This window comes from Chiloscyllium plagiosum, unplaced genomic scaffold, assembly GCF_037043375.1.
Source record: "Chiloscyllium plagiosum isolate Xiang-an unplaced genomic scaffold, Cpla_swu_hap1 HiC_scaffold_53X, whole genome shotgun sequence".
In the NCBI taxonomy this organism is placed as follows: Eukaryota; Metazoa; Chordata; class Chondrichthyes; order Orectolobiformes; family Hemiscylliidae; genus Chiloscyllium; species Chiloscyllium plagiosum.
Genome location: NW_028270191.1, coordinates 15365646 through 15388907, shown reverse-complemented (window position 1 = coordinate 15388907; position 23262 = coordinate 15365646). Strand labels below are relative to the sequence as shown.

General features: G+C 41.7%; 2 protein-coding genes across 8 annotated transcripts in view; one reads left to right on the top strand and one right to left on the bottom strand.

Annotated features, from left to right (window-relative positions):
- The window catches only part of LOC122543359 (cysteine/serine-rich nuclear protein 2-like), a 73104-nt gene extending 66519 nt beyond the window's left edge, over nt 1-6585 (bottom strand). For 2 of the 6 annotated variants that reach the window (XM_087985526.1, XM_087985527.1), the window contains exons 1-2: nt 6119-6583; nt 1795-1940 (exon numbers count right to left, since the gene is read on the bottom strand). The gene's annotated coding sequence lies outside the window, so the exon portion shown is untranslated. Of the gene's footprint in view, nt 1-1794; nt 1941-6118 lie in introns of all 6 variants that reach the window. The other 4 variants (XM_043681968.2, XM_043681969.2, XM_087985529.1 and 1 more) reach the window with 3 other exon arrangements.
- Nucleotides 6586-6613: 28 nt separating this feature from the next.
- LOC122543358 (uncharacterized) overlaps nt 6614-23262 on the top strand; it is a 40333-nt gene continuing 23684 nt past the window's right edge. Inside the window, exons 1-5 of one of the 2 annotated variants that reach the window (XM_043681960.2) lie at nt 6614-6812; nt 6971-7112; nt 7627-7653; nt 14587-14797; nt 19615-19809. In XM_043681960.2, coding sequence (XP_043537895.2) covers nt 6972-7112; nt 7627-7653; nt 14587-14797; nt 19615-19809 — 574 coding nt within the window. In that variant the 5' untranslated portion in view covers nt 6614-6812; nt 6971. Of the gene's footprint in view, nt 6813-6970; nt 7113-7626; nt 7654-14586; nt 14798-19614; nt 19810-23262 lie in introns of those variants that run through there. The other variant, XM_087985525.1, reaches the window with a different exon arrangement.

The window sequence follows — 23262 nt, the reverse complement described above, 5'->3', positions numbered from 1 at the left end:
TTGTAACATAAATGCTCTCCAACAGGGAACACCAAAACCACTTCAGTCTCATTGCTGAATTGGTAGACCAGCTTAATCTATCAACCAGATATTGAGGGCACACCTACACTAACACCAGAACATCATGTTTATATAATGGCTTGATCAGGGCAACAGATCACAAAATATTCTTGATGTGGGTTTGCTCGCTGAGCTGGAAGGTTTGTTTTCAGACCTTTTGTCATCATACTAGGTATGATCTGCAATGAGCCTCCAAATAAAGCACTGGTGGTGTAGCCCGCTTTCTATGTTTGAGTTTCCTAGGGTCAGTGATGTTATTTCCTGTGGTGACATCATTTCCTGGTCTTTGACTTGGATCCCATTTACCACCCCCAGAAAGAGAACAGGAAATGACATCGCCAACCCAAGGAAACGACAAAGCAGGCTACACCACCAGTGCTTCATTCGGAGGCTCACTGAAGATATTGCTAGTATGGTGACGAAACATCTGAAAACAAACCTTCCAGCTCAGCGAGCAAACCTACATCCAGAACCTCAGCCTGAGCTACAAATCTTCTCAAAACTCACTATCACACAAAAAATGTGTATGGATAATATGACTTTTAGAGTCCAGTCAACAGGAATAGACAGATGAGTCTAATGTGAAACTAATCCAGAAAAACAATAAGAACATACTAAATAAGAGCTGGAGCAAGCCATCCAGCCTTTCAAACAGGCTCCACCATTCAATACAGTCACTGCTTCAAATAAGTTTTCCTGCCAGTTCCTCCACTCAATTCAGAGACACCAAAAATGTCTCCACCTTAAATATCTTCACTGATGTCGTATCTACAATTGTCTAGGATACAGGATTTAAAAGCTTCATAACCTTTTATTGAAGACATTTCCAATCTCAATCCCAAACAATTGGTCCCTTGTCCTGAGACTATGCCTCAGTGTTCTAAATTCCTTAGCCATGGGAAACAAAGCCTACAAAGGCCCTTTCTATCTTTTATGTTCAAATGAAATCACCTCTCATCCTTCTCAATGCCAGATAGACAAGTTACCGTAACACATCTTAATCTAGTGAGTATTCACTCTACCGCCTCCAATTCAAAGTGTTGAATATCTTTCCTAAAAATATGGAAACCAAAATTACATACAATATTCTAGGTATTGTCTCACTAAATCCCTGTACAACTGGAACAAGATTTCTTCATTCTGGTATTCCAATTATCCTGTACTAAAGGACTTCTTCATTCATGGGATGTGAGCACACTGGCTGGACCAGCATTTATTGCCCATTCCCAATTACCTTTGGGAAGGTAGTGATCCACCTTAACTGCTACAGGCCACATGCTGTAGGTTGATCCACAATGCCCTTGAGAGAATTCCAGGATTTTGACCCAGTCACACTGAAGGAGTGTTGACAGTTTCCAAGTCAGGATGGTGAGTGACTTGGAGGAGAACTTCCAAGTGGTGTTCCCACATATCTGCTGCCTTTGTCCTTCTCGGTGGTGGACGTTGCAGGTTTGGAAGATGCTGTTGAAGGAACCTTGGCAAGTTATTACAGTGCATCTTGTAGGTGCTACACACTGCTAACCACTATGCATTGGTGGTGGAGGGAGTGAATGTTGAAGGTGGTAGATGGGGCATCAATAAAAGCAGACTGTTTTGTCCTGGATGGTATAGAGCCTCCTGAGCTGCTCTCAGTCAAGTGGAGGATATTTCATCACATTCCTGACCTTTGCCCAGAACATAGTGGGCAGGCTTTGGGGTGACAGGTTGGGAGTTACTCACCACACAATTGCTCACCTTTGACCTGCTCTTGTAGCTAGTGTTTACACAGCTAGGCAACTCTCCAGATGTTGATAGCAAGAGTTCAGCACCAGTGATATCTTTGAATACCAGTCATCATCTACTGTGGCAGCTAAAGAACCCTGTCATTTTAACGAGCAATGCTGGAAAGAAAATCAGAGCTTTACAGGTCCAGAATACAACAGGCCAGAAAGTTTCTAATCTGGTACTAGAGTCTGCACAAGCAGGTGGTTTATATTGGCACAAATTGTCTTCAGTAAGTTAAGATTACTAAATAAGTCTAGGGTCACATTTTCAGATGTTTCCTGGATTGTTGCTCCTGACGCCTTTAATGTCAAATGTTGACTTGTTGCAGTGGATAAGGATTGGTTTTCTTTTGTAAAAGAATGGAATTTGACACTATTTAAATTGCCAAAGTGTGCTTGGAGGAGGGGGGGGGGGTGGGGGGTGGGGGGGGGGGTGTAGAAGTAGTTGTCCTGGCACAGCACATTAAGTTGAACAGTTACTTGCTTATGCTTACAAGCTTATACATCTTGCAATACAACATGTGGGCCTCAGCAAATGGATGCAACCATTCATGACAACCAGTAGACGGAACAGCCAGTTAATGCCTGCATGCAAAATAAACAGATAGAGGAAGGGACACAGCAAGAGCCTATTCTCATCCTAAAGTAAAAAGAAACCAGTATGTTTTATTTCCTGTCTGAATACAGTGTACACCAGGTGACAAAGAAACCAGATGCTTTGTATGTTGATTCAAGTGGCTGTCAAGAGTTTACTTTGTTTCCCTGCTCTCATTTGACATTCAATAGGTAGATGTGTATTATGTAAACAATTTTTTGAGGTGTTGATCATCCCATATATCAGGTAGGTGGCAAGCTGCAAGTGGTTCATTTGCAGGCTTTGACTGCCAACTGAACAGTTGCTTTCTGTATTCAATCCTATACATTCAGTACCATTTGTCTTGGTTAGCAATGAGTGATGTTGAACCTCATTTATTACTTTGATGCAAGATGATCAAGTTACCTCTTCTCAACATCACTAACTCAGCATTAAACTGCTGTAGAACACAAATCATTAATGGCTGTAATTCTTCATTCTGGCCATGTGCCAGGACTGAGCTTTGCACCTCAAGTGTGATGCATAGTCCAAGATAATTGGAGAATAAGTATTTCAGTACACACATTCTACTGCTGTTCCAAAGCACCAACATACTACTGTTGTCTCACCCAAAGAGCATCACAGTCCTATTTCAAACATTAGGAGCAGTTTGTCTTTCCATTGTATTCCCAATAGCTGGCTGGGGGACCTTTGAGCAACAGGTTTCTCAGAACGGTCAGTGTGACCAAAGAGATGCAATTCCCCCATCACACACAGCTGTAATATCTCACTTCACACCCCTCCTTGATCAAGTTTTAGTCAGCTGTCTCACTTTCTCCTTGTGACTCAGTATCAGATTTTATACCTGTGAAACAAATGGGTTCATTTTACTACAGTGGAGATGCATATAGAAACGCAATTTGCTGTTATGACAGATAGAGCAAACACATTAAGGAAATGAACTGAGTTTTGCCCCCCAGCAAGAGAATCAATTTCAGTTCAGTCCAGAGGAACTAGCCACTTCAGCAGAAGGGATTGCTTGTCTGGAGTTTCCAAGACAGGAGGGTAGTGATAAAAAGCTTCAAGGTGTTAGTTTAGACACTTAATGGTAAGGTCCTGGGGAGTGTTGCTGAACAAAGACCTTGGAGTGCAGGTTCATAGCTCCTTGGAAGTAGAGTCGCAGATAGATAGGATAGCGAAGGCGTTTGGTATGCTTTCCATTATTGGTCAGAGTATGGAGTACAGGAGTTGGGAGGTCATGTTGCGCTGTACAGGACATTGGTTAGGCCACTTTTGGAATATTGTGCACAGTTCTGGTCTCCCTCCTACTGGAATGATGTTGTGAAACTTGAAAGGATTCAGAAACAATTTAGAAGGATGTTGCCAGGGTTGGAGCATTTGAGCTATAATTAGAGGCTGAATAGGCTGGTGCTGTTTTCCCTGGAGTGTCAGAGGCTGAGGAGGGACCTTGTAGAGGTTTATAAAATCATGAGGGGCATGGATAGGGTGAAGAGACAGACAAAATCTTGTCCCGGGTGGGGGAGTCCAGAACTAGAGGGCATAGGTTTAGGGTGAGAGGGGAAGATATAACGAGACTTAAGGGGCAACCTTTTCAGAGAGTGGCGAGTGTATGGAATGAGCTGCCAGGCATTTGGATAGGTACATGAATAGGAAGGGTTTAGAGGGATGTGAGCCAAGTGCTGGCAAATGGGACTAGAATAATTTTGGATATCTGGTCAGCATGGATGAGCAGGACCAAAGGGTCTGTTTCCATGCTGTACCCATGACTCTATGAAATACCTGGGACATTCCGACATTAAAGACACCCTGTAAAGACAAATTGTTGATTTGCATTCAGTTGACTGCAGCTCATTAACCTTCTGGTTACACATTCACACAGAAATGCAATATCAAGAACAAATCTTTTGAACATGATTTTACTTGTACTCGCTGTATTTAATCATTAAACATGGAGGTTTAAATACAGGCTAAGAGCGTCTCAGTGGTGGAGCACGTGTCAGGGTGGGGGGAGGGAGGGAAAAACCACATACTGGTCTTTCTGCTAAAACGGTCAATCTTACCCAGCCAAGTGAGCAGTCTGCTCCCTCATCTCAACCAAAATTAGTTTGAAACAGAAAGTGAAGATGCTCATGCATTTTCTGCATGCGATATGGGTGATGCTGGCAAGGCTGCCATTTATTATCCCTCACCGATTACTCCAGAAACAAGCAGACCCTCAAACTGCTGCAGTCCTTGTGACAATGGTGCTCCTGCAGCTGGCAGAAAAACCTTCGCTCTCACTTTGCTTTCATTTAGGAAGATGGAAAGCATTCTAGGCTTCCAGACAATCCAATACAACTAGCAAAACGTTTGTGGCCAGAAAGGTTTGGCATTCTCAAGAAAACAGATTGGATTAGAACAATTCGCACAAGATGCAATATAAAAATCCCAGAGTTGTACATATGCATGGAATGTAATGATTGTACAAAAATTGCAACCTTTTGGACAATCTTTCAGTTTTAATGAAAAAAATGAAAGGAACTGTAGAATATGATCCCTATATAAAAGATGGTAGTAGTTCTGCAATCCCACGTAATAACTGAACAGAATAATAGAAATGGTTGCAACACAGAAGGCAGCCATTGAGATAATCGAGCCAGTGATGGAGCTCCATAACAGCACTTTAGCTTGTCCCATTACCCCTCCCTGCCCATGCATTCTCTTTCCCTTTCAGGCACTTATCCAATTCTGTTTGAGAATTGCTTTTTCAATTTTACCCCAATGGGATTCTTCTTAAATAGTCCTTCACTTTAACAATTAAGTACAGTATTAAAAGATGAATCTGATTAATATTGTGCCCATTTTGTTTCTAGTGACAGTGTTACAACTGTGTGCTGCCCTTGAGCAGGAGCCCATTATAAATCAAGCTCTCTATGCAGGCTAGCCTGCATAAAACTTGGTTCATTAAAACTTTTTAATAACAGCTTTGTCAAAACAAAGAAAATCAATTGCTTTATAATGATTGAATGGAATACATAAAAATAAGCCTCAAATAAGCCTCCTGCACTCCCACAATTTTTAAACTATTAAAATACACAACATATCCAGAATACAAGCAGATCTTGAGTAGCTGACGAATTTAGATAAACACCAAGTCAAAGCTAGTGTCTAGAGCGGTGGAGCAGCAGGATCCTCAATATTTCCTGCTAATTGGTAATTTGTCATTAGTTTATATCAGAGAATGTTGTGGATTTAACTAAAATGGAACAAAGCGTGTTTTTTTATAAATATATCGATATACTGTTAAGTCATAGTGCAGCATTAATATTGGATATGGTTATTTGCTGATAACCATACCGTTCACGAGGTGTCACTAGAAGAATGCCCATTCTACATTCCAGTTTACCGGCTTCACTAGAAGTGTGGGCGAATTAGATCTTGACATCTGATCTGAACAACCAGGGGTGAAGAGAAATGCCCCCTAGAAAGGTAAACGAGGAGCAATGAAAAGGAACTGCTATTTAACATGACATGATTCATCAACTGAGCATTGGCTCTGACGAAAATTTACCGGCGACTATCCCGGAAACTGCATCATAAACGGTGTCAAGCCTTGTTTATAGCCAGTCTAATCATTGAACAGAAAAAAAGCGTTCTGCCATCCTTGTTAATGACCAATCACTGATCATGCACAAACAAAAAAAAAATCGCAATTCCCTACCTGAAATGTAGATTATAACCGGCAGCTTCCCTCCTATTTAAGTGCTGTACAGGGATTTAAATGGCGCTTGACTGGGCGAGTCCTTTTTTTTCCTCCACAACAGCTTTTCATACAATATGCAATCAACCCTTTTCCCAAACAGATTCGTGTTAATGAAAGTGTTCGTTTTTGACCGGTGGGTGTGCTTGGGTTTGCTGCGATCAGATGGAAAGGGTTGGCAGGCGATGGCTTGGGCGGCGAGGGGAGAGGTAAGGGTGCGAAAGAAGGTAACTAAGTTGGTGAAACTGACTTACCGCAACCCTTGCTCTAACCAGTTACAATGTACCGACCTGTCTATAACAATAGACTCAGCGTTCCACTGCGCTGCTATTTATAGATATGACGACGCCCAGGGACACAAAGCGCCTGCGTGGAGATGCCCAGTGCATCCCGGGAATTGTGGTTTGTTCTTTCTCCTTGTTCTTGCTGTCAAGACACCCCCCCCCCCCCCCCCCAAACCCCCACGCCAAAAGAAACCACCTTTGATCTGCCCCTTTCCAAACAAAAAGAGACACGTTTACCACACAGTAACCTTCAGTCAGTTTCAGCCTTGAGAGCCGTGTCATTTCCAATTGTCCCCGCCCGTGCCGACAGTGAAATCCGCACGGAACGTCCATGTCGATTTCCGAGTACCGCCAGCGCGGCGTCAACCCAGGTAAACAATCGTTCATTCATGACACGTGGCTCAAGGTGCCAAAAGACAGGTGTAAGAAAAAAAAACGATTAAGGGGGGGGCAAGTCACATACATGTTTTTATAACTCTCTGAAGGTTTTTTCCTTTGTTCTCAGTTCTGTATTTTGTTTCACGAACAGCATGGACAATAAAGAGGGCATGAATAAGACTGACTCTGAAAGCACTATTCTGATAACCAATGAGAGCGACATTGGCCTCTCTACAACTGTCCAACGAGCCATAGGAAAAATCGAGACCGCGCAGTTGGCGAGAGCAAGACAGGTAAAAACACTTATGAAGGAACGTAAGGAAAAATATAGTCAGTTGTCAAAAGAGAGGACAGCAGCATGTCCCGTGCCCCCTTCCCCGCCTTAAAAAAAAACTCCCTGAGAATGACGATTCCTGGCTGAGCGCTACATACGTTTGATGAAAATATCCAGTGCTGGAAGAGTTGCGGTCATCACCCCATTGTCTTCTTCAGCACCATCATGTCACTGTAACTTAACTTATGAAACTGACCATACACCTATCTATAGTTATTGCTTCGCAGAGCCTTCGTTCGTCATACTGTACTTTTCTCGGAATCTTTGCCCTTCTTTCAGTTTTCTTCGGATTTTTCATTTTGTTTACCCTCGATTTAGATCTGGGACCGGAATCTCAATGGAAACATTGTATTCCAAAGCAGCGTTCCTTGACAGGAAGAAAACAGATAAGATGTTTATTGTACCAAGTGACACTGCACTGAAAGCTTTTCAACTTTGACACTGATATTTATACACCTTACACATTAAAACAGGTTTTCAACCGGGAGCAGCAATTCTCGGTAAGAAAGCGCGAACACTGCCAACACGGTTCAGCGCCTCGATCCGCCCATCACCCTGGTAAAAACAATGACTGCAGATGCTGGAAACCAGATTCTGGATTAGTGATGCTGGAAGAGCACAGCAGTTCAGGCAGCATCCGAGGAGCAGTAAAATCGACGTTTCGGGCAAAAGCCCTTCATCCCATCACCCTGGCCTAGACTGGGTTAATCCAATGGAGGGTCCTGCCTCGACAATACTGAGTCGTTCTAGTGGCTGCCCAGGGGCGCACAAGTGGTAGACGGGATGATTAATTTTGGTAACAGCAGTAAATTCAGTAGAAAAGGTGGTGGAAGCAAAAATCCTCATAACATTTAAAGTACACAAGGCTATGGACCAAGTGCTGGAAAATGGGATTAAAATAGTTAGTTAAAAATCACACAACACCAGGTTATAGTCCAACAGGTTTATTTGGAAGCACTAGCTTTTGGATGTAACTGAAATACATTGAAAAATACCTTGATTGTTGAGTCTCTTAACCAGCATCTCCAAATCATGACTAGAATAGTTAGGTTTTTGACTGGTGCAGACTCAAAGGGCCTTTTTCTGCGTTGTAAACCTCTGTGATTCTATCACCGTATGATAAACATACCCAAACATACAGAGATATAGTCAGATGCACACAAACAGACACACATGTACAGAAACATAAATACACACACAGACATGAGTCAAAGAATGTGGTGCTAGAAAAGCACAGCAGGTCAGGCAGCATCCGAGGAGCAGGAGAATCAACGTTTCGGGCATAAGCTCTTCATCAGGAATGAGGGGGCTGAGAGATAAATGGGAGGGGGTGGGGCTTGGGGGAAGGCAGATAGGAATGCGATAGGTAGACGAAGGTGGGGGTGAAGGTGATAGGTCGGAGAGTGGAACGGTTATCTGCGAAGGAAGATGGACAGGCAGGACAGTTCAAGAGGGTGGTGCTGAGTTGGAAGGTTGGATCTGGGATAAGGTGGGGGGAGGGGAATTGAGGAAAGTGGTGAAATTCACATTGATCCCGTGGGGTTGGAGGGTCCCAAGGCGGAAGAGGAGGCATTCTTTCTCTAGGCATCGGGTGGCTAGAGTTTGGCGGTGGAGGAGGCCCAGGACTTGCAAGTCCTTGGCGGAGTGGTAGGGGGAGTTAAAGTGTTCAGCCACAGGGCAGTGGGGTTGTTTAATGCATGTGTCCCAGAGATGTTCTCTGAAATATTCTGCAAGTTGGTATCCTGTCTCCACAATGTAGAGGAGACCACATCAAGAGCAACGGACACAGTAGGTGAGGTGTGTGGAAGTGCAGGTAAATCTCTGTCAGGTGTGGAAGGATCCTTTGGGGCCTTAGACGAAGGTGAGAGTGGAGGTGTGGGTGCAAGTTTTGCATTTCTTGCCGTGACAGGAGAAGGTGCTGGGAATGGAGGGTGGGTTGGTGGGGGGCGTGGACCTAACAAGGGAGTCATGGAGGGAATGGTTTCTGCGAAATGCAGCTGGGGTGGGGAGGGAAATATATCTCTGGTGGTAGGGTCTGTTTGTAACTGGTGGAAATGGCGGAAGATGCTGCGATGTATCTGGAGGTTGGTGTACACATCCATCCACCGTGACAAAGGCTTCCAAGCCCTCCGTTTCTTCCTCTCCCACTGACCCAATCAGTACCCTTCCACTAACACACTCATCCGATTGGCTGAATCGGTCCTCACCCTCAACAATTTTTCCTTTAAATCCTCCAATTTCCTCCAGATCAAAGGGGTAATCATGGGCACCCACATGGGCCCCAGCTATGCCTGCCTCTTCGTCTAGTACATGGAACAGTCTAATTTCCGCAGCTACACCGGCACCATTCCCCACCTTTTCCTCCGTTACATCGAAGACTATATTAGTGCCACCTTGTGCTCCCACGCAGAGGTTGAACAGTTCATCAACTTCACAAACACCTTCCAACCCGACCTCAAGTTCACCTGGAACATCTCGGACACCTCTCTCCCCTACTGGTGAACCTCTCTATTTCCATTTCCAGCGACTGTCTCAACACAGGCATCTACTACAAACCCACTAACTCCCACAGCTACCTGGAATATACCTCCTCCCACCCTGCCTCCTGTAATAACGCTATCCCTTATTCCCAAAAGCTTTGCCTCATCTGCTCCCAGGAGGACTACTTCCACCATAGAACATCTCAGATGGCCTCCTTCTTCAAAAACTGCAATTTCCCCTCCTACATGGTCAACAATGCCCTCCAGTGCATCTCCTCCTCTTCCCACACCACTGCCCTTGAACCCCACCCCTCCAATCACAACAAGGGCAGAACTCCCCCTGGTCCTCACCTTCCACCCCGCCAACCTCCGGATACATCATCCTCCTCCAGTTCCGCTACCTATAAACAGATCCCACAACGAGAGATATAGTTCCCTCCCCACCTCTGTCTGTGTTCCGGAGAGACCATTTCCTCTGCGACTCCCTTGTTAGGTCCACATCCCCCACCAACCCACCCTCCACTCCCTGAACCTTCCTCTGCCACCGCATTGTTGGAGTCTATTGTTGGAAAACCCCATCTAGTTCACTAATGTCCTTTAGGGGAGGAAACTCCTATCTTTGTCTGGACCAAATGTGACTCCATACCCATAGTTAAGTTGACTCTTAACTGCCTTTTGGGATGGGCAATAAGTGCTGACTTAGCCAGCAATGCCCTTAACCTTATGAATTTTTTAAAAAACGTATAGACATGCACATACACATACGCAGACATGGACAGATAACACATACGTACTGAGATAAGAACAAACAGATACGGGGATGTGGCAAATAGACACATATATGCAGACATAAATATAAACAGACACACATGCACGCAGAGAATGGGCAGTTAGACATACACACATATGTACAGGGATTCAAACAGACAGACACATGCACATGCATACAGCAATACAAACAAACAGACATACACATGCAGAGAATTAGACAGACACATATACTCAGAAAACGTAATGGCAAATTTAAATGAATAACATGAACTGGGATTTGAACTTGTTGGCATTTTATCAAGTCCTGACACTGGAACTCTATTTTAAGAGAAACAGTGATGTGTGGCATGTTTTTCTTAATTTATGGAGGTTGAAATTTTCGGTCATAGAGTCATAGAGAGTCATAGAGATGTACAGCATGGAAACAGACCCTTCAGTCCAACCCGTCCATGCCGACCAGATATCCCAACCCAATCTGGTCCACCTGCCAGCACCCGGCCCATATCCCTCCAAACCCTTCCTATTCATATACCCATTCAAATGCCTCTTAAATGTTGCAATTGTACCAGCCTCCACCACTTCCTCTGGCAACTCATTCCATACACGTACCACCCTCTATGTGAAAAAGTTGCCCCGTATGTCTCTTTTATATCTTTCCCCTCTCACCCTAAACCTATGCCCTCTAGTTCTGGACTCCCCCACCCCAGGGAAAAGACTTTGCCTATTTACCCTATCCATGCCCCTCATCATTTTGTAAACCTCTATAAAGTCACCCCTCAGCCACCGACACTCCAGGGAAAACAGCCCCAGCCTGTTCAGCCTCTCCCTATAGCTCAAATCCTCCAACCCTGGCAACATCCTTGTAAATCTTTTCTGAACCCTTTCAAGTTTCACAACATCCTTCCGATAGGAAGGAGACCAGAATTGCACGGAATATTCCAAACATGGCCTAACCAATGTCCTGTACAGCTGCAACATGACCTCCCAACTCCTGTACTCAATACTCTGACCAATAAAGGAAAGCATACCAAACATCTTCTTCACTATCCTATCTACCTGTGACTCCACTTTCAAGAAGCTATGAACCTGCACTCCAAGGTCTCTTTGTTCAGCAACACTCCCTAGGACCTTACCATTAAGTGTATACGTCCTGCTAAGATTTGCTTTCCCAAAATGCAGCACCTCGCATTTATCTGAATTAAACTCCATCTGCCACTTCTCAACCCATTGGCCCTGTTGTAATTTGAGGTAACCCTCTTCGCTGTCCACTACACCTCCAATTTTGGTGTCATCTGCAAACTTACTAACTGTACCTCTTATGCTCGCATCCAAATCGTTTACGTAAATGACAAAAAGTAGTGGACCCAGCACCGATCCTTGTGGCACTCCACTGGTCACAGGCCTCCAGTCTGAAAAACAACCCTCCACCACCACCCTCTGTCTTCTACCTTTGAGCCAGTTCTGGATCCAAATGGTGAGTTCTCCCTGTATTCCGTGAGATCTAACCTTGCTAATCAGTCTCGCATGGGGAACCTTGTCGAACGCCTTACTGAAGCCCATATAGATCACATCTACCACTCTGCCCTCATCAATCCTCTTTGTTACTTCTTCAAAAAACTCAATCAAGTTTGTGAGACATGATTTCCCACACACAAAGCCATGTTGACTATCCCTAATCGGACCTTGCCTTTCCAAATACATGTACGTCCTGTCCCTCAAAATTCCCTCCAACAACGTCAGGCTCACTGGTCTATAGTTCCCTGGCTTGTCCTTACCACCCTTCTTAAACAGTGGACCACGTTAGCCAACCTCCAGTCTTCCGGCACCTCACCTGTGACTATCGATGATACAAATATCTCAGTAAGAGGCCCAGCAATCACTTCTCTAGCTTCCCACAGAATTCTAGGGTACACCTGATCAGGTCCTGGGGATTTATCCACCTTTACCCGTTCCAAGACATCCAGCATTCCTCCTCTGTAATCTGGACATTTTGCAAGGTGTCACCATCTATTTCCCTACAGTCTATATCTTTCATATCCTTTTCCACAGTAAATACTGATGCAAAATACTCATTTAGTTTCTCCCTCATTTTCTGCGGCTCCACACAAAGCCTGCCTTGCTGATCTTTGAGGGGCCCTATTCTCTCCCTAGTTACCCTTTTGTCCTTAATGTATTTGTAAAAATGTTTTGGCTTCTCCTTAATTCTATTTGCCAAAGCTATCTCAAGTCCCCTTTCTGCCCTTCTGATTTCCCTCTTAAGTATACTCCTACCTCCTTTATACTCTTCTAAGGATTCACTCGATCTATCCTGTCTATACCTTACATATGCTTCCTTCTTTTTCTTAACTAAACCCTCAATTTCTTTAGCTGAAAATGTGTTGCTGGAAAAACGCAGCAGGTCAGGCAGCATCCATGGAGCAGGAGAATCGACGTTTCGGGCATGAGTCCTTCTTCAGGAAGGGCTCATGCCCGAAACGTCGATTCTCCTGCTCCTTGGATGCTGCCTGACCTGCTGCGCTTTTCCAGCAACACATTTTCAGCTCTGATCTCCAGCATCTGCAGTCCTCACTTTCTCCTCAATTTCTTTAGTCATCCAGCATTCCCTATACCTACCAGTCTTTCCTTTCACCCAAACAGGAATATACTTTCTCTGGATTTTCGTTATCTCATTTCTGAAGGCTTCCCATTTTCCAGCCGTCCCTTTAACTGCCAACATCTGCCCCCAATCAGCTTTTGTAAGTTCTTGCCTAATACCGTCAAAATTGGCCTTCCTCCAATTTAGAACTTCAACTTTTAGATTGGGTCTATCCTTTTCCATCGCTATTTTAAATCTAATAGAATTATAGTCGCTGGCTCCAAAGTGCTTTCCCACTGACACCTCAGTCACCTGCCCTGCCTTATTTCCCAAGAGTAGGTCAGGTTTTGCACCTTCTCTAGTAGGTACATCCACACACTGAATCATAAAATTGTCTTGTGCACACTTAACAAACTCCTCCCCATCTAAACCCTTAACACTACGGCAGTCCCAGTCAATGTTTGGAAAGTTCAATGTCTCATTGTGCTCTCCATATATATTGTATGCAAAACTGACATTTTTTTTTCATGTGAATGATATTTGTTGAGACTGTTGTCAGGGCAAAACTTCGTATTCATAACCCTTTTGTTGTCCGTAGTCATGGCAATCAGTTGTCACCATGGCAGACTGTATTGAACCAAAATTAGATCATTTTTCCTGAAGTGTTTTTAACTTGGTGATTAATTTGGAATTCTTATATTAAATTGTTCTTGGGATGTAGGTGGCATTCTTGACAAGGCTGGTGCTTAATGCCCATCCCTCGTTGGCCAGCGAAGTGTTGGGCGTTTTTCTCGAGCCACAAATAACACTTTCAGTACAAATGAGTGACTTGCTGCATCTTGGTCTTCTGTAATGTGTATATGACTGAGTTAAGTTTGTCTTATTACATGTATGGGTAGTTGGAACACAAATGGTTATGGCATAGACAAAGGATTAGTAAATTATTTGTATTTATAAAGTTTCTTACATTTCACACTGCTAGCAGTTGTCTATGGGAAGCCATTGAGTGGGGAAATGTACAGGTGACAACATTAGTGCCAGCCAACATGACAAGTTACCAGGAAGTACGGAAGATTCAATTAAATAAAACTATTTTTTATCATTATTCAATATAACAGTGCTGTGCTTTAAATTTGATTGGGAGCTCCTAGTAATTGGAAAGAGCTGTGTTGATGGTGTTTGTAGGAAAATTTCTCCCAGTGACCTTGCCAACATTTATCCCTCAACAAAATTGTAAAAATAATCTCATTGTTTATTTTGATACTGTTTGTGTGGTCTTGCTGAACATAAATTGACTGCAGTATTTTCTCACTTTACAATGGTAACTACACTTCAGCAGTACTTCAATGACTTTCAATCAGCTTGGGATATCCTTGAGGGCATGAAAAGCACTATATATAAAAAATGTCTTCATTCTTTCCTTCATTAAGATACATTTTCCTTTCTTGGTCGTGTCCAGCAAAGATGTAGATAGGCCAAGATAGGTGAATTGTGTCTTTTAGAGCTATTTGACATTTCCAAACATAATTGCAATTTTTTTTTTAAATTACTAATTTGCTTGAATAGCTTTTTACTTTTTGATCTTTTCTTTTAACATTTGCCAACAGGAAGTTGCAGAACGTTTGAAGGACATTCTGGACAAAGTGAATTTTGCTTTGAGTCACGCAAGATTTGACCACCAACAAGTGCCCAAAATCACCTTAACCCCTGAAAAAAAGGAAAGGGAATGGTTGATAGATACAATCGCTGAATTTGCAACTGGCAACAGCACCAAAGAGGAAATCTTAAAGTTTATTCTACAATGGCTATCAGACAGCAGTATGCAGTTTATTATAAACTAGTTGATCTCCATTGGCGTTATGCATTGAATGGGGCAAATTGTAATCTAACTCACCCATTTTGAGAAGCAGAGAAGTGCAGTTGTTTGAAGTGTAAGACTTTCTGTGACGGTACAAGCTGAGGAGCTGGGTGATGTAAAAACAAGATATTTCAGCACTACAGCTGGTGGGAGGGTGTAATTACAGTAATTAATTAAAAACACACATTCATTATAAATGTAGATATATATTTATGAGAGGAATTTATGAGAGGAAAGGTTGTCATAAAAGTTTAACAAAAACTGATGAGGAAGTAAAGCTTTGTGCATAGGACATATGCATAAATCTTAGATTTTTGGTATTATTAAAATTGGTGTATTGAATATAGAATAGTAGGAACTCAATAATCTGCATGTCCTAATAGCAATGTAAGCAAGGAAAGAGGATTTCCAGGTCATCCCATCAACCAGGATCCCATTAAACCATTTATTATATTCTCCATTACAATTCCCTTGCTTTGTGCTGGATATGGGCCAGGTCAAGTTTTGATTCAAACACTTCACCAGTGAGTATTTATGACACAAGGTGACAGTCTAAAGAACAAGGCAACACTCAATAAAAGTATGTTATCCAGTGGGTAAAGACACTGTTTTTGTACAATATACAAGCTAATATGAAACAGGTTTCATTCCAGGCCTGTGTGCATGTGTCTCACAGCATTTGTAGCACCATGACTGGATTACTTATGAGGGCTAATCAGCCAGTGTCCTGTTGCTACTCAGCAGCTCTTGATGGAATATATTCATATCCAGTAAGAACAGCATTATAACTGAGTGGCTGAATATCATTAATTGTCAAAAAGCTGACTGATTTTAGGAAAATACTAATTTAACAAGAGGGATACATTGAATGTAGGGTTGTTTGGCATTGGTGAAAAGGTCAGAATTTGTTGTCCATCCCAAATTGTCCTTGAAATGGGTGGCTTGCTGGGCTGTTGCAGAAGGCAGTTAAGAGCCAACCATGTCGTGGATCTGGAGTCATAAGTAGGCCAGACCAGGTAATGGCAGCAAACCTCCTTCCCTAAAGAGCATGAGTGAAATGGGTGGATTTTTACAGTAGTTTCATGGTCACCGTTACTCAGGCTCGTTTTATAATTCTAGATTTTAACAATTGAATTTAAATTCCAGCAGCTGTGGTTGGATTTGAACCCATATCCCCAGATCAGTGGTTTGGGTCTCTCGATTACAGGTCCAATCGCACTACCACTATACTATCACCTCTAATATTCCGATGTTTTTCATTAAACCGCATATTGGAACAATTCACGTTTTAGGCATGCACGTAATTAGAGTCAGCTGTAGGTTCCAAGGCAGGTTGTTGACTGTAGAGGTATTTGTAGGCCTAGTTTGAAGAATTATTCTCTCATGTTTATTAAATGAATCTTCATGATTTTATATTTGCGATATAACCCAACCACATTGCAACAAATTATCGAGATGTGAAAGGACTGCAGAGTAAGACTTGTATTTAATTTATAATTCAACAATTGTATCAAAGCCAAATCTTTTCACATGAACAGAATTGGAAGTGCATCCACACATAAAGCATTTGATGATTAATATATGTTTATTGACATTTGCCAGGAACTTGAATGATGCCTTCAAGTGTGCAGTGTTGGATGAAATCAGCCCTTACAAATACCCAAAATGTGTTTCAAAAAGTTTAACAATATACTTAAAGGGGTTTAAAACGTTAGATTAAGCATTTTGGTATAGGTTCACATTACTACTGTGTACATTAACATTGATTAATCAGTCAGAACAATTTCTCACTTTCAGTGATATTTTACTGAACCAATACTGGGTCCTGAGTGTTCTAATAATAGGATGCTAGCGTGGAGTCAGGCATTTTGCCCTAATACCCACTGATTTCATCCACTTTGAATCTAAAATTATAATCTTCTAAAGGTGAAAAGCTAGGAACAATTGAGTTCCATTTAATAATTCTTAAAAGTAGGCCTACAAATCAGTGGCCAGATATATAGATCATTAAAATGTTGTAAACAGGTGCTTTATTTAATCAGCAAAGCTAATAGAATGCTGATTTTCATATCAAAAAATCCAAGTACAGCAGGTCTCAGTTCAGCACCAAAAGCCCTATTTAGATCACACCAGTGAGTCGTTCTTGATAGGACACCTTAGGATACTGGCCTTGGGGGGAGTGCAGTGTGGATCTACTGAAATGATACCTGGATGTGTTAAATTACAAGGAGAGATTACATAAACTAAGGTAGTCTTCCCTGGAATTTCAAAGGTTAAGGGGTGATTTAATCAGAGTTTTTCAAAGTATTAAGGGGAATAGACTGGGTCGAGCGAAACTAGTTCCACTGGTTGGAGAGTCAAGAACTAGGGACCATAGTCTAAAAAATTGAGCAAGACCTTTCAGGTGTGAAATTAGGAAACACACCTATGCAGAAAGGGTGGTTAAAGATTTGAACACTCCACCACAAAAAACAATTGATACTGGAACAATTGTTCATCTTAAATCAGAGATTAATAGATATTTGCCAACCCAAAGTCTTCAGAGATTTGGGACAAATGTGGGTATATGGAGTTAGGTTGCAGATAGCATGATTTCACTGCACAGGGAACTGACTGGAGAGACTGAATGGCTTCCTGCTGTTCTGAAAAGAGTCATTTTTAACGACATGCAAATTAAAAACATTTGGATGAGGATGAAATCTCGTTAGAAAAAAAGTGTCTGCAGAACTAACATGGTTTTGTCAAAAGAACGTTGTGTTTAGCTTATTTATTGGAGCCTTTTGAAGAAGTAACTTGTGCTGTAGATAAAGGGGGTCCAGTGAATGTATTGTATTAGATTTCCAGAAGGTATTTCATAATCAAAAGTTATTATGGAAAATAAAAGCTCACGGTGTAGGGGTAACATTTTGGCTTGGATAGAAGATTGGTGGGCTAACAGGAGGCAGAGAGTAGAATAAATGAGTCTTTTTCAAGGTGGCAAGGTATCACAAGTGATGTACCACAGATGTTGGTGCTGGGCATCAACTCTTTACAATTTCATACAATTACAACATTTAGAAGGCATCTGGATGGGTATATGAACAGGAAGGGTTTGGAGGGATGTGGGCCTACTGCTGGCAAATGGGACTAGATTAGGTTAGGATATCTGGTCGGCATGGACAAGTTGGACCGAAGGGGTCTGTTTCCGTGCTGTCCATCTCTATGACTCTATAAATGATTTGGATGAAGGGATGAAAGCTACAATAACTAAATTTGTTGATGACACAAAGGTAGGTACGAAAGTGAGTGTGAAAAGAACAAAAAACCTCCAAAGGGATATAGATAAGTGAGTGGGCAAAGATCTGGCAAATGGAGTACATTGTTGGAAAATGTGGAATTGTCTGTTTTTGGCAGAGAGAATAAAGGAGCATGTTATTGAAATGGTGAGAGGTTGCGGAGCTCTGAGATGCAGAGAGATTTGGGTGTCCTAGTGTATGAGTCACGGAAGGTTAGTCCTTAGGTACAGCAAGTAGTCAGAAAAGCTAATAGAATGTTATATTTTATTGTGAGGGAAATTGAATGCAACAAAAGGGAGGTTATGTTTCAGTTATACAGGGCAACGGTGAGCCTGCGTTTGGAGTACTGTGTACAGTACTGGTCATCATATTTACAAAAGGATGTTAACGCATGGGAGGTAATTCAGAGGAGAGTCAGAGGTGACCTAATTGAAACATAAAGTATCCTGATGAAACTTGACTGGATGTTTGTGGAGAAGGATGTTTCCTCTTGTGGGAGAATCTAGAAGGGGTCATAGTTTAAAAATAGCAGGGGGGTGTGCCCATTTATAAGAGATGAGGAAAACCTTTTCTCTGAGGGTTGTGAGTCTTTGTAATGCCCTGAAAAGGCAGTGGATGCAGAATTGTTAAATATTTTTAAGGCAGAGCTAGATAGATTCTTGATTACCAAGATGAAAGATTATCAGGGGAATACAGGAATGGAGAGTTGAGGTTAAAATCCGATCAGCCATGATCTTATTGAATGGCAGAGCAGGACCAAAGAGCCAGGTGGCCTACTCTTGTTCCTTGTTTGTATGTTTATAATTGTGAAATGTCTTCCCCAACCTCAGGACATCCTAAAACATCTTACAGCTAAAGAAGTACTTTTAAATTGTAGTCACTATTTTCACAAAGCAGGTACAGCAGGCAGTTTACCCAGAAAGCTTTCATAGACACTAATTAAGTAAATAATCAGAACATCTTTTTTAAAGATCTTGGTTTAAGGGATAAATATTAACCAGAAGTGAAAAGAATTGCAGGTTGTGATCCCAAGATAAAGCTGGACAGTATAGCACTTTCATGTAATAAAACAGATTTTGACTTCGTCAGTTATTCAGTATCCCTGATCATGATTTGAAATCATGTGAGCCAGCCCCTGAGGCTGATGTGTTTGATGGGATAGTGTAGTGTGAGCTTTACTCTGTATCTAATCCCGTGCTGTATCTGTCCTGGGTTTTTACTGGGATAATGTCGAGAGAGCTGTAGTCTGTATTAACCCTGTGCTGTATCAGCCTTTGGAGTGTTTGATGAGACAGTGTAGCAGGAGTGTTAGTCTGTATTTAACCTTGTTATGCCGAACTTGAGAGTGTTCAATTCTGACAATGCTCTCTGCTTAAGATGGAAAGTATTTCACAGATTAGCATTAACTTCTCAATCTTGATGAACACAAAACAAATGCACGAGAGTAATCTGTTTCAATAAAATTTACAAGCATGATTTTATGTTAATAATGTATTTTGCAGATCAAACATTAATTGATGAAGAAGATATCGAGGAGGATAGAGAGATAGAGAAAACGTCGGCTGAATGGATAGAGGAAGTTAATGTGAAAGTGCAATCGAGCCTGGCTTCTTCCCAAGAGTGTATAGAAAATCTCCATAAAATATCAAAAACTCTGTTTAGCCTCCAACATGAACATATAAAGCCAAAGTCAGCAGGTACATTTACAAAAGTATTAGAGTTTGGCATATGTCCTAATGTCCAACTTTAAAGGAGACAAAGCTGTTATCTGGGCATGCAGCTTCCTGTGCTGTATGAGCTACTGCTGATGAAACTTGCTACCACCAACCTCTTTTAAGCGTAGGGAGCTACAAGACCTGCTTGGTTCAGTCTGGTCAAGGAAAATCACTTCCTGGTCTAACTAGAAGAGTCTCTTGTAGTTAACGAGATATAGAGTCATAGAGATTTATGGCATGGAAACAAACCCTTCAGTCCAACTCATCCATGCGAACCAGATATACCAACCCAATCTATTCCTACCTGCCAGCACCCGGCCCACATCCCTCCAAACCCTTCCTATTCATATACCCATCCAGATGCCTTTTAAATGTTCCAATTTTACTAGCCTCCACCACTGCCTGTGGCAGCTCATTCCATACACGTACCACCCTCTGCGTGAAAACGTTGTCCCTTAGGTCTCTTTTATATCTTTCCCCTCTCACCCTAAACCTATGCCCTCTAGTTCTGGACTCCCCCACCCCAGGGAAGAAACTTTGTCTATTTATCCTATCCATGCCCCTCATAATTTTATAAACCTCTGTAAGGTCACCCCTCAGCCTCTGATGCTATCTTGGGAACTAGTCACTAGTTACATTAATATAAAAATTAGTACCAGGAATTTGAAGAGGAGCAGATATTAGGCCACATTGCTTCAAGATCTTAAACAATTCTTCCCACATATCCATATGACAATTATAGCAAGTGGTGCTGATGGCATTCTTCAGTATAAACCCTGTTGAATCCTTTCGGATCCATACCAACATTCCCCTGCCCCCAAAGCTTTTTTTTCTCTTTTAACGTCACATATTTGTGAATATAATTACATTTACCACAACCCCATTGCCCCAGATTTCTGAGTTTACACATTCAAGTGTTCTGGAAGTCTTGCTGTTCTCCTGGAATGACTTCTCTTTGAACTTGGAAGACTGGTCTTCCACCTAGCAAACGACCATTGTCTTTGATTCTCTTTCTTGACAGTCTGAAGGTCCCATGATCTGGAGGAACTTTAATATTGCTTGCTGAAAAGTAATTCCTTCTTTTCAGTATCTTGAGTCTATGAAATTGGCCATTCCGTCCTCGCGTATTATATCTTGAATCATTGGACATTGCTTCAGGAACCATGACATGCACAATCATGACAATCAAGCCAGTTCTCTCTCTGCTCAGCTTCAAGCTTTTTTGCTGAAAACTTTGAAGGAGCTAATCTCAGACACGTGACTGCTGTCATTGGTAAATGTGCATAATACCCTATACAGGACACAGTAAAGAATCCATTTCAGATGTGTTGTCTACATATTGTTACACCTTTGCTGGTGACTGAGAGACCAATCTACTAGAGGCAGCTTCTGCCTTTGCAACTTCATCAGTGCTGGAGATGAAACAATGGTAATATAATAATTGCCTGTGAGTATTAGACCTCCTTCCTCTTGATCCTCTAGTTCAATAATTTTGTTGATAAGGATGGAACAGTTAATATGAAAGGATTGCCATGGTGGCTACACTTTTACGTAACAGCTGTTTTAGATTGTCACTTGATTTTGTTTAAAAGCTCGTGAAAATGGCTATTCTTTCACCTAGCGTAAGGAGAACAAAGTCAGATTAATAGATTTACAGTCCTAGTTTGTTCAATATTGACCATGTACAAATCTAATATGTGGCTCAGGAGTAGCATCCTTGCCTCTGAGCCAGATCCCAGGACTTGATGGTCAAGCTGTGTTCATAACTTGGACAAACAGATTATCAACCTACAGATCCTTACAATAACACACCGCTGGTATGGTGAAAGTGGGAGAGATTCCTGGTCAGCAAATGGAATGGAAAGGAAGTTGGAGTCTTTACTATCATTGTCTCAAAGTCTCTACTCCACTGTCCACAGCCCACAACATGCATGTAAAAGTGCAAGTTGCCACAGCAACTCTGCCTCGCTGAGTGATCTGTAACATAACAAACATAATATAACCTATGACTGGACTCATTGTTAAATACTATTATGGATATACATTCTGTCAGTTTCATACTGATTTCATTTTTATGGAGGTGGATTGTTTACTGTCCTGTTTTGAGGCAAATCTTTAATGTGACAGTCCATAACATGGACATACTACATTCAAAATATGTCCTCCGTATCCGTGTATGGTTGGATTTCTGCTAGTTCTGTCCTCCACCAATAATCTGTACAGCAAGCATCAATAACTCGATATAAAAGCAGAAAAATGGTGGAAACAGCAGGTCAGGAATCATGTGTGGAGAGAGAAAACTGGGCTAATGTTTTGGGCTGATAATCTTTTATGAACGTGACACTGACTGGAAGGTAACCACAAAAAAAAATTCACATCTTGGCATGCTTAAGCTCTTAAATGCTATTACCAGATTTGTTAGCAAAACCAAATTGCTCCCCAAACTAACTTTTGGGACATGGTCAAACTAACTTTTGGAATATGGTCAGAAATGAGCTCAGTAATACTAATGTACTAAATTACCTAACATTAATGGACAGAGTAATTGCCAAATATTTTTGTTTTTAAGCTGAATTCATATTCTCCATCTGTCATGGTAAAATTTATATTCAAATTTTCTGAATTATTAGTTCAAGCTTCTGGACTCCTAGTCCAGTAATATAACCATGATGCTTCTTTACCTGATTGCTTCTGTTACATGCTTTTCATGTCTCATGATGCCTCAAAGTATGTTCCAACTGATGATTTCTTCCCAAAGTGTTGTCCATTTTATTATCGTCAAACTTGGCAGCTACTTGGTACACAAACTGCAAAAGGATAAATGACTAGCTGGTCTGTTTGGTTGAAGGACAGGTGTTAGCTTGGATTCCAGGACGATAAATTCCCCTGCTCTTCGAAACTTTCTACATCCATCAGAATGGAGAGTTGGGGGCTCAGCTTAATGTTTCACTAAAAGGTAGCACTCTTAACACTACAGAAGTCTCTTAGTACTGACCTACTATTGTAAGATTTTGGGTTGTATTTTATACTTGTAACACCTGAATCCATATGTGGAGCAGGGCATTTGTTGGACTGGGGCCTGGCGCCGGTGGTCAGACCATGTGCTAAGCTACTGCTATTTGAAATTCTTTATCGGACTGTAATGTCAATGCTTTAACTATGTTCTAACTATCTTATTTCTAACTTATTTTTTAGATACTAAGTAATGCTGCTACATTTCCTTTTATTCCTCTTTTGTGTCTGAGATTTGTACCTAGATATTTGTACCTAAAATGGCACCATTAGAGGCAACCATTGTAAATAAAAACTCTCACTGTACTCCTGTACTTCTGTACTGGAGTACACATGACAATAAAGGATATTCGATTCAATTCTATTCTATAGCTATAGACTGAGTTTGAGAGAGTCAATCTAAAGTTTACCAGTCCTGACTAC